Source organism: Heterodontus francisci, chromosome 10 (genome assembly GCF_036365525.1).
Source record: "Heterodontus francisci isolate sHetFra1 chromosome 10, sHetFra1.hap1, whole genome shotgun sequence".
Taxonomy (NCBI): Eukaryota; Metazoa; Chordata; class Chondrichthyes; order Heterodontiformes; family Heterodontidae; genus Heterodontus; species Heterodontus francisci.
Genome location: NC_090380.1, coordinates 26,506,275 through 26,518,091, shown reverse-complemented (window position 1 = coordinate 26,518,091; position 11,817 = coordinate 26,506,275). Strand labels below are relative to the sequence as shown.

At 43.0% G+C, this 11,817-nt stretch overlaps 1 protein-coding gene across 9 annotated transcripts in view; it reads right to left on the bottom strand.

The window, feature by feature from the left end:
• Window positions 1-1,553: 1,553 nt before the first annotated feature.
• fndc3a (fibronectin type III domain containing 3A) overlaps window positions 1,554-11,817 on the bottom strand; it is a 244,190-nt gene continuing 233,926 nt past the window's right edge. For 6 of the 9 annotated variants that reach the window (XM_068040296.1, XM_068040290.1, XM_068040291.1 and 3 more), the window contains one exon: window positions 1,554-4,910. In XM_068040296.1, the coding sequence (XP_067896397.1) occupies window positions 4,596-4,910 (315 nt within the window). In that variant the 3' untranslated portion in view covers window positions 1,554-4,595. The remainder of the gene's footprint in view (window positions 4,911-11,817) is intronic. The other 3 variants (XR_010975793.1, XR_010975792.1, XM_068040297.1) reach the window with 2 other exon arrangements.

The window sequence follows — 11,817 nt, the reverse complement described above, 5'->3', positions numbered from 1 at the left end:
GTACAGGAGCAAGGATGTCTTACTGCAGTTATACAGCGCCTTGGTGAGACCACATCTGGAGTATTGTGTGCAGTTTTGGTCTCTTTATCTGAGGAAGGATGTTCTTGCCATGGAGGGAGTGCAAAGATGATTTACTAGGCTGATTCCTGGGATGGCAGGATTGATGTATAAGGAGAGATTGGGTTGACTAGGCCTATATTCACTCGAGTTTAGAAGAATGGGTGATGCAATGGTTAGCACCGCAGCCTCACAGCTCCAAGGACCTGGGTTCGGTTCTGGGTACTGCCTGTGACCGTGTGGGTTTTCGCCGGGTGCTCTGGTTTCCTCCCACCACCAAAGACTTGCAGGTGATAGGTAAATTGGCCATTAGAAATTGCCCCTAGTGTAGGCAGGTGGTGGGGAATATGGGATTACTGTAGGGTCAGTGTAAATGGGTGGTTGTTGGTCGGCACAGACTCGGTGGGCCGAAGGGCCTGTTTCAGTGCTGTATCTCTAAATAAATAAATGAGAGGGGATCTCATAGAAATGTATAAAATTCTGACAGGGCTAGATGCAGGGAGGATGTTCCCAATTGCTGGGGAGTCCCAAATTGGGGACCACCATCTCAGGATATGGGGTATGCCATTTAGAATTGAGATGAGGAGAAATTTCTTCACTCAGAGGGTGGTGAACTTGTGGAATTCTCTACCACAGAAGGCAGCGGAGGCCGAGTCATTAAATATATTCAAGGAGGACATAGATATATTTCTTAATGCCAAAGGGATATGGGGAGAAAGTGGGAACAGGGTACTGAATTAGACGATCAGCCTTGATCTTTCTTGAATGGCGGAGCAGGCCCGAAGGGCTGAATGGCCTACTTCTACTTTCTATGTAACATTTTCTGGTAATGTTAGCACATACATTCTTGAGGTTTGTGGTCGTTAACATCTGGAACAGTGTTGCTATCTTGAACCTGTCCCTTCACAAGAAGCTTGTTTGAGTAGCTTAAATTTGGCAGGGGTGGAGTTGAATCTTTTCATCTTTAGAGATACAACACTGAAACAGGCCCTTCGGCCCACCGAGTCTGTGCCGACCAACAACCACCCATTTACACTAACCCTACAGTAATCCCATATTCCCTACCACCTACCTACACTAGGGGCAATTTACAACAGCCAATTTACCTATCACCTGCAAGTCTTTGGCTGTGGGAGGAAACAGGAGCACCCGGCGAAAACCCACACGGTCACAGGGAGAACTTGCAAACTCCGCACAGGCAGTACCCAGAATCGAACCTGGGTCCTTGCAGCTGTGAGGCTGCGGTGCTAACCACTGCGTTCCTTTTAGGGAACACAAAATAAATGGAATGGAGCCTTTTCATCACCTTACCCAAGGCAGCCTTTTTTGAGTTTGTAAATCTAATAAATTATCTAATCTAAAACAGTCCCCCAGGTTAAAACTTTCCAATTGATCAGGAAAACACTCACCTTCTAGTTGGAGATATTACTTTTGAAATCAAGACGATAACCATCTCATATTGTATATTTAATGTAAAAATGGAGTTCACTATTTGGATACAGAATGGGAATGCAATCGCTTCAGCCTGAAATCCGCCTCGCACTGGATAATCAATATTTTTGGAGTTCTCAGAAGAGGTGGTGAATGGAGCAGCAGTGCTTATCTTCTTCCTCACTATTCCCTCAGATAATGCATTAGAACCAGGGATACAAGACCCATTATTACTCGAAGGGAAAACCGACAAGAGCTTGTAATTGCCGAATTACACATTGGCTCATCGGATTTTGGGATCAAACTTTGTTACTATCTTTGTCTGAAAGGCCCTATGCCATCTACAAAGATTTATCAGTCCTCAACTGTCTGAATGTATATAGTTGATAAGGGCTTTACATTTATTTGCTTATTGATTACAACTATTTGTAAGAATAATCATTTTGAAAGCCTCAACCCTTCCTCAGAGAGAGCTAGAGAGGCTTGACCAATGATGAATATCCAGCGCAATTCCTGCAAATCAGCAGCTTAAAATTAAGCAAGAGCATTTTAATGAAATTCGATTGAAGCTTATAAGCATTTCATTCCTTGGGTCAAAAGCCAAGTTATCAAGGAAACAGCAGACAGTGCGAAGAATCATACTTTGTTTATTGTGCATGGATTTTGTTTTATGATTACCTATTGAGTTACGGTTTGGATTTAGATACATATTTAAGAGTTTATACATGTTATGGCAGCTTTACATTATCAGTACTAAGTCTGACATAATACAAGTGATATGTATATTTGGAACTGTTCCAAAAGTTTCAATAGTTTTTGGAATGTACAATTGATGAGGTAACTGTGAAGCTTAGTTACATTTAAAAACCACTGACCCTCAATACAGACAACTGCAATGAGAGATTATGGAAAATACAATTACGTTTATAAATGACTGATCATATGCAACTATCAAAAATAGGAATGGATTTGAATTTCACTGTCAAAATAAACTCTTCCAGCTTTTCAACAACAACAAATTCAGGAGACCGTTTTAAAATTGAGCCCACACTGGCAATGAATTTGAGCCATCAAAAATCAAAAATACATACATCCTCTTACAGAATCCAGCTGGTCAAAACACTTCACATATTTAAAAAAGATAGTGGTACGATAGAAATCAGCTATCACATTAACTTGTGGGGCCTATGAAAAAAAAATCCCATTGAAGCAAACAATTTAAGCAAAATACACAAAATGTAATTAAGGCTATAGTTTTAAAGGGATTATATCACATTGGTTGAGGACATTTGATTTCTGACTGGTTTAAAATACAACCAAGGGAAGTTTAGAAAGATAAACGTGTCTCTCCCAATTTGCTCAAGTTTTTCTCTGGTTGCCTAACAGATCTTTAAAAAAAAAATCCATAAATATTTCAGCAGGTGGGGGCCAGGGGAAAAAAAAAATCAGTCACAAAACACTTAGTGTTTGCAATCATCCAAATTGAGATGCACAGTCTACTTTCTTTGGGTGATACTTGCCAACATTGAAGTGCAACACATTGCTCAATTTAAAAAAAATGAGAAGGGAAATGTAAACATACTTCACAATGCAGATAAAGTCCTTTTGTATAGGGTTTTCATGTATTTATCACTTTCACATTACCCCTTCCCTCCTTTAAATAAAGTGGCACATTAGAACAAAGTGATTTGCAGCACTGACAACTGACAACATAAACTACTGAAAGTGTTAGCAACCTAGTATTTTATGATTACAATTGCAATAAATAAAATAGCTTCAACAAAAAGTCCATTAGAATGAACTGCACTAAGTATGAGTAAACAATAGTAACTGATGGACAAGTGATATTCTAACAAATTCAGATCTTCAACAGCATCTATTCAGAGATAATGTGCAATCAAGGAGACAATCTTAAGGTGCTAAAAAGCTTAACTGAATCGTAGGACTAACAGGCCTCCATCCAATGGTGCACAGTTCCAGGTGATATCTGTGACGCACACCAACTGCAACACATTGGCATGCAATTTTCTAAAATATAAATCAACAATACAAGACAGCCAATATTTTCATTTCAGAGACACTTGCAAAACAAAGTGTATACTGTTCTTGAGATGTTTGGTGCTATTAGTGTTTTTTTTAAAGGGTTGTGCACTTATGGATTAGGCTTTCACCTCATGTAGGCTTGTGAAGTAATTGTTAAATTTGATATGCATTTGAGTTGAATTCTTAATAGTGATTTTCAAATGTGAAGCATTTCTTTGCTACAAAAAGCTGCTAAAATTAAAAAGTGCCTGAGATATAATCTGTAAAGCAGTGAATAAAAAGATCCATTACAACTCGTGTGTAGGACAGCTTTGCAATAATTATGGAAGTTTGAAAAATGTGATAATTTTAGTTTTTTTCAGTGCTGCAAAGATCCTGGCACTTGAATATTCAACTCTATCACATTTTGAATAGCTTTTATCCACACAACCATATTCTCATGCTTACTGGCAATTTAGTACAAAGTGGCCCTCTTCATCTTTTAGGCTACATTTTAGAAGAGGTAGGAATTGCACAACTACTAAAGATTCAGTTTCACAGTTTGGGTTCACTACTTCTTGTTGCAACTGTTATGCATTTTACCTGACTTGCTACACAGAATTTAATACCCCAAATTTCTGTTATTGCAGTATATTTAGTAGACTGCACTAAAGTGCATCAATTTTCTCTTCCTTGCATCTGCATTTTCACATGATCCCTCATTGTAAAGCTTCTTTTTTAAAAAAATACAAAGCTCTGGTATAACACTACACATGCCATGTCAACACTCAAAAAAGCTGCTTAAAGGGGTCCTTTGCAAAATGCCACTGGACTGACCCAGATGTCACTTCCTGTAGGAGACGGTTGGTACTTCAACACATCTCTGATGGAACGCTGTCTCTATATGGTCAGCTTTTCATTAACAAGCACAAACTAGGGGAAGCAACATTGGCAGAGATGTTGGCAAAGAGTCTCTATGCACGATTGGCTATCACCATCAGTTTAAAAGCATAATCAACCACAATAATTTGATATTACAACACAAGTAATACATGGCAGAGACACATTGAAATACTAAACTTTTCTTACTTGATGACAAAGTATTGAACAATGAAAGCAATCAAAATGGAGACTATAGCAAACAATGCAAGGATGAGGGCAGCACACTGCTCATCACTTAATGTCTGTGCTGTCTTTGTGACTTCTGTAGTGTCTTTGCTGTTGCTGGCTGGTGTTTCATTCCTCTGAGAGTATAATATTACAGTAGCACTATAAGGGCCCATCAGATCATGAAACCCTTGAGTGCCTTGGCACTGGCGAATGGCACACACTCGAAAACGATATTCACAGTTTAATTGGAGATTTGAAACTTGGAATGTTGTTTCAGGACCTTTATAAATCTGGAAAAAAAAACATTTAAAAAGTAAAGTGACTAGACAAACTATTAATTACTGCCTTATCAATAGAATTAATAACTTTCAAAACATAGGAACATATGAATCTGGCAGACAGGAAAATAACAACTGTTCCATCTAGCTGTTGTGTTTCGTTGTGTTGCCATGATACTGGAATTCTTTACCCACCCTGATCCGTATAATCTCCTGGGAGAGACAAACAGTGTTGATTGTTCCCAGGTTTCTCCATGTAGCTCTCCTTTACCTAGTAGTGGAATAGCAGCAAACAGGCAGGATCTTTGTTGTTATCCATATAAATGGATGATTTAAGCTATTTGCCCAGTCTGGTGAGCCAGGTCATTCTGTTCAGATATCCATAATGAGGTGCTACATACAGTAGCTGATAACTGATAAAACTTACATTCATTATCAGATAATCGAGGGTGACAGGATGTCCTGGGATTCAAACTTAGAACCATGAAGTTGGGAGACAGGTATCCTGCCATTTGTGCTATGGATCTGTTTGGAAGTAAGGTTGTGAAAATGTACAGTGTTCTCTGAAATCCTACAACCTGACTCAAGGAATCACAGGAATATTTCATAATTTCAGCAACACTTTTATAAAAATATTCACTTTCTGTCTTCCAAAGTTACAATCTGAGCAGCAGCAGCAACTTATATGAATAGAAACCGTAAGTGTAAATTTTCTTCTCTATGCACACCATTGGAGAAACCATTGCCTATTGCCATTTGCTTCCTACCTCTGAGCCAGTTTTGGCTCCTACTTGTCTCGGCTCCCATGGACTTCTACTTTCGTGGCCAGTCTTCCAAGTGGGGTCTTTTCAAAAGCCTTGCTAAAATCCATATGGACTATATCAAATGCACTACACTCATCAACCCACCTTGTTACCTCCTCAAAAAATTCAATGTCAGTCAGACATAACCTTCCCTTAATAAATCTGTGCTGACTGTCTTTGATTAATCCATGCCTTTCTAAAATGAACATTTAAATGTAGAGTTAGCGATTGAAGCAGTGGCTATGCCAACATTTAAGAATGGATAGGTGATTGGAGGGGGTGGGGGGGGGGGGGGGGGGAGAAGAAAAGGTTGTGAACAGGGTGGGCATGTGGGACTAATAACAGTGTTGGTGGGGGGAGAATAAACATTGGCACAGACTGGTGGGGATAAATGGCCTGTTTCTGTGCTATATTTTTATATAGTTCTGTATGCTGAAAAATTGGAGCTTCCAGGTATTACAGGATTTAAATTATCTGTCAGGTATCTACTGGCTATGGTAGTTTAGTGGTTATGTTACTGGACTGGCAATCCAGAGGCCTGGGCTACTGATCAAGACAAGTTCAAATTCTACCACGGTAGCTGGGGAAATGAAATTCAGTTCATTAACTACATCAGGAATAAAAAGTTGGCATCAGTAACTAACAGATTGTCGTAAAATAAAAGCAAAATACTGCGGATGCTGGAAATCTGAAACAAAAACAAGAAATGCTGGATTCACTCAGCAGGTCTGGCAGCATCTGTGGAAAGAGAAGCAGAGTTAACGTTTCGGGTCAGTGACCCTTCTTCGGAACTGACAAATATTAGAAAAGTCACAGATTATAAACAAGTGAGGTGGGGGTTGGGCAAGAGATAACAAAGGAGAAGGTGCAGATTGGACCAGGCCACATAGCTGACCAAAAGGTCACGGAGCAAAGGCAAACAATATGTTAATGGTGTGTTGAAAGACAAAGCATTAGTACAGATTAGGTGTGAATATACTGAATATTGAACATCAGCAAGTGCAAACCTGAAGAAAAACAACCTGAAAAAAAACAGTGGGTAAGCAAACTGAACAAACTAAGATGAAATGAAATAAATGCAAAAAAAGATAGTAAAAAATGTAAAAAGGAATGCAAACAAAAGGAAGAAAAAATAACTAAAAATGACTAAAAATGAAAGTAAAGTGGGGGGCTGTCATGCTCTGAAATTATTGAACTCAATGTTCAGTCCGGCAGGCTGTAGTGTGCCTAATCGGTAGATGAGATGCTGTTCCTCGAGCTTGCGTTGATGTTCACTGGAACACTGCAGCAATCCCAGGACAGAGATGTGAGCATGAGAGCAGGGGGGAGTGTTGAAATGGCAAGCAACCGGAAGCTCAGGGTCCTGCTTGCGGACTGAGCGGAGATGTTCCGCAAAGCGGTCACCCAGTCTGTGCTTGGTCTCCCCAATGTAGAGGAGACCACACTGTGAGCAGCGAATACAGTATACTACATTGAAAGAAGTACAAGTAAATCGCTGCTTCACCTGAAAGGAGTGTTTGGGGCCTGGGATAGTGAGGAGAGAGGAGGTAAATGGGCAGGTATTACACCTCCTGCGATTGCAAGGGAAGGTGCCCTGGGACGGGGACGAGGTGGTGGGGGTAATGGAGGAGTGGACCAGGGTGTCGCGGAGGGAACGATCCCTTCGGAATGCTGACAGGGGAAGGGAGGGGAAGATGCGACTGGTAGTGGCATCACGCTGGAGGTGGCGAAAATGGCGGAGGATGATCCTTTGGATATGGAGGCTGGTGGGATGAAAAGTGAGGACAAGGGGAACCCTGTCACGGTTCTGGGAGGGAGGGGAAGGGGTGAGGGTAGAGGTGCGGGGAATGGGTCGGACACGGTTGAGGGCCCTGTCAACCACAGTGGGGGGAAATCCTCGGTTGAGGAAAAAGGTCATATCAGAAGCACCGTCATGGAAGGTGGCATCATCAGAGCAGATGCGTCGGAGACGGAGAAACTGGGAGAATGGAATGGAGTCCTTACAGGAGGTAGGGTGTGAAGAAGTGTAGGCTTCTGATATGACCTCCTTTTTCCTCAACCGAGGATTTCCCCCCACTGTGGTTGACAGGGCCCTCAACCGTGTCCGACCCATTCCCCGCACCTCTACCCTCACCCCTTCCCCTCCCTCCCAGAACCGTGACAGGGTTCCCCTTGTCCTCACTTTTCATCCCACCAGCCTCCATATCCAAAGGATCATCCTCCGCCATTTTCGCCACCTCCAGCGTGATGCCACTACCAGTCGCATCTTTCCCTCCCTTCCCCTGTCAGCATTCCGAAGGGATCGTTCCCTCCGCGACACCCTGGTCCACTCCTCCATTACCCCCACCACCTCGTCCCCGTCCCAGGGCACCTTCCCTTGCAATCGCAGGAGGTGTAATACCTGCCCATTTACCTCCTCTCTCCTCACTATCCCAGGCCCCAAACACTCCTTTCAGGTGAAGCAGCGATTTACTTGTACTTCTTTCAATGTAGTATACTGTATTCGCTGCTCACAGTGTGGTCTCCTCTACATTGGGGAGACCAAGCGCAGACTGGGTGACCGCTTTGCGGAACATCTCCGCTCAGTCCGCAAGCAGGACCCTGAGCTTCCGGTTGCTTGCCATTTCAACACTCCCCCCTGCTCTCATGCTCACATCTCTGTCCTGGGATTGCTGCAGTGTTCCAGTGAACATCAACGCAAGCTCGAGGAACAGCATCTCATCTACCGATTAGGCACACTACAGCCTGCCGGACTGAACATTGAGTTCAATAATTTCAGAGCATGACAGCCCCCCACTTTACTTTCATTTTTAGTCATTTTTAGTTATTTTTTCTTCCTTTTGTTTGCATTCCTTTTTACATTTTTTACTATCTTTTTTTGCATCTATTTCATTTCATCTTAGTTTGTTCAGTTTGCTTACCCACTGTTTTTTTCAGGTTGTTTTTCTTCAGGTTTGCACTTGCTGATGTTCAATATTCAGTATATTCACACCTAATCTGTACTAATGCTTTGTCTTTCAACACACCATTAACATATTGTTTGCCTTTGCTCCGTGACCTTTTGGTCAGCTATGTGGCCTGGTCCAATCTGCACCTTCTCCTTTGTTATCTCTTGCCCAACCCCCACCTCACTTGTTTATAATCTGTGACTTTTCTAATATTTGTCAGTTCCGAAGAAGGGTCACTGACCCGAAACGTTAACTCTGCTTCTCTTTCCACAGATGCTGCCAGACCTGCTGAGTGAATCCAGATTGTCGTAAAAACCCATCTGGTTCACTATGGCCTTTAAGGAAAGAAATCTAACATCCTTATGAGGTCTGGCATGTATGTGAGTACAGCAACGTGATTGGCTCTAGAAAACTAGCAAGCCACTCAGTTGTATCAAACTATGAAAAACAATTTAAAAAAACTTGATGGACCACCCATTGAACTAGGCATCGTACATGATAAATGCACACCCGGTCAACCCCACAAAGTCGAGAGACCTAACTCACAACAGCCTGACATAGCCATACTCTCAAAATCAGCCAATGGCTCAGACTCTTCCTTCAGCAGGCAAACCAGGCACACCAGAGGTGGCAATACAGTGACATACAGTCAGGAGGAAGTGGCCTTGGGAGTCCTCAACATTGACTCTGATCCCCATGATGTCTCATTGCATCAATTCAAACATGAACACGTAAAGCTCCTGCTGATACCGTCCTTCCTCAGTTGATAAGTCAGTACTCCTCCATGTTGAACACCACTTGGAAGATGCACGGAATGTATTCTGGATGGGTGATGTCTATGTCAAACACTAAGAGTGGCTAGGTAGCACCTCTACTAACCAAACTGGGTGATTCCTGAAGGACACAGATGCTAGACTGGGCCTGCAGCAGGTGGTGAGGGAACCAATACGAGGAAAAACCTACTTGACCTCGTCCTCATCAATCCAACTGTCGCAGATGCATCTATATCCATTACATTATTGGAGATCGAGTCCCATCTTAAACTGAGGACATTCTCCACTCTGTTGTGTAGCAATAATACTGTGCTAAATTGGATAGATTCAGAACAATCCAGCAGCCCAAAACTGGGAAAAAATGAGGCGCTGCCAACCATCAACAGCAGCAGATTTGCATTCAACCGCAATCTGTAACCTCATGGCTTGGCATATCCCTCACTCTACCAGTACCATCAAGCCAGGGGACAATGCTGGTTTAATGAGGAGTGCAGGAGAGCGTGTCAGGAGCAGCACCAGACATACCTAAATTAGGGTGCCAGCTTGGTGAAGCTAGAACACAGGACTGCAAATATGCTAAACAGAAGTAGCTTGCTGTAGATAGAGATAAGCAATCTTACAATCAATGGATCAGATCAAAGCTCTGCAGTCCTGCCAAATCCAGTTGTGAATGGTGGTGGAAAATTAAACAACTAATAAGGAGGAGGCGGCTCCAGGAACATCCTTATTCTCAATGACGGCAGAGCCCAGCACATCAGTGCAAAAGACAAGGCTGAAGCATTTGTAACCATCTTCAGGCAGAAGTGCCGAGTGGATGATCCATCTCGGCCTCCTCCTGAGATCCCCAGCATCACAGATGCCAGTCTTCAGCCAATTCGATTTACTCCAAGTGCTATGAAGAAACAGCTGAGCACACTGGATACAGCAAAGGCTATGGACCCTGACAACATCCTGGGTGTATTACTGAAGTCTTGTGCTCCAGTACTAACCTTGCCCCTAGTCAAGCTGTTCCAGCACAGCTACAACACTGGCATCTGACAATATGGAAAATGGCCCAGGTATGTTGTGTCCACAGAAAAACAAGACAAATCCAATCCAGACAATTACTCTTCCATCAGCCTACTTTCAATCATCAGCAAAGTGATGGAAGGTGCCATCAGTATAGCACTTGCTCAATTTGGGTTCAGCCAAGACTACTCGGCTTCAGACGTCATTACAGCCTTGGTCCAAATATGGACAAAAGAGCTGAATTCCAGAGGTGAGGTGGGAGTGACTGCATTTGACATCAAGGCAGCATTTGACTGAGTCTGACATCAAGGAGCCCTAGTAAACGTGAAGTCAATGGGAATCAAGCGAAAAACTCTCCATTGGCTAGAGTGATACCTAGCACAAAGAAACATGGTTGTGGTTGACGGAGGCCAACCATCTCAGCCACAGGAGATCGCAGCAGTTTCTCAGGGCAGTGTCCTAGGTCCAACCATCTTCAGCTGCTTCATCAATGGCCTTCCCTCCATCATAAGGTCAGAAGTGGGGTTGTTGAATTGCGCAGTGTTCAGTTCCATTCACAATTCTACAGATAATGAAGCACTTTATGGCCCCATGCCACAAGATGTGGACAACATTCAAGCTTGAGCACTACACAGGTGCCAGGCAATGACCATCTGCAACAAGAGGGAGTCCAACCGCCCGCCCCTTTGACATTCAATGGCATTAACATTGCCAAACACCCATCATCAACTCTTGGGGGTCACCACTGATCAGAAACCTAACTGGACCAGCAATATAAATACTGTGGCTATAAGAGTAGGTCAGAGGCTGGGAATTTTGCAGTAAGTGACTCACCTCCTGACTCTCTAAAGCCTTTGCACAATCTCACAATCTACAAGACACAAGTCAGGATTGTGATGGAATACTCCCCCCTTTCCTGGATGACAGCAGCTCCAACAATACTCAAGAAGCTCCACACCATCCAGGACAAAGTAGCCTGTTTGCTTGGCATCCCATCCACCACCGACGCACAAAGGCAGCAGTGTGTACCATCTATATGATGCACTGCAGGAACTCACCAAGCCTTCCTCGACAGCACCTTCCAAACCCATGACCTCCACCACCTAGAAGGACAAGGGCAGCAGACACATGGGAACACCACCACCTCAAGTTCTTGCCCAAGTCACAAATCAGCCTGACTTTGAAATATATTGACGTTCCTTCACTGTCACTGTCAAAATTCTGGAACTCCCTATCTAACAGCACTGTGCGAGTACCTACATCACAGGAACTGCAGGGATTCAAGGCAGCAGTTCACCTTCTTTATGGCAAATTAGGGATGGGCAGTAAATGATGGCCTTGCCAGTGCTGCCCACATTGCACGAGTGAATTAAAAATTAAAGTAAAC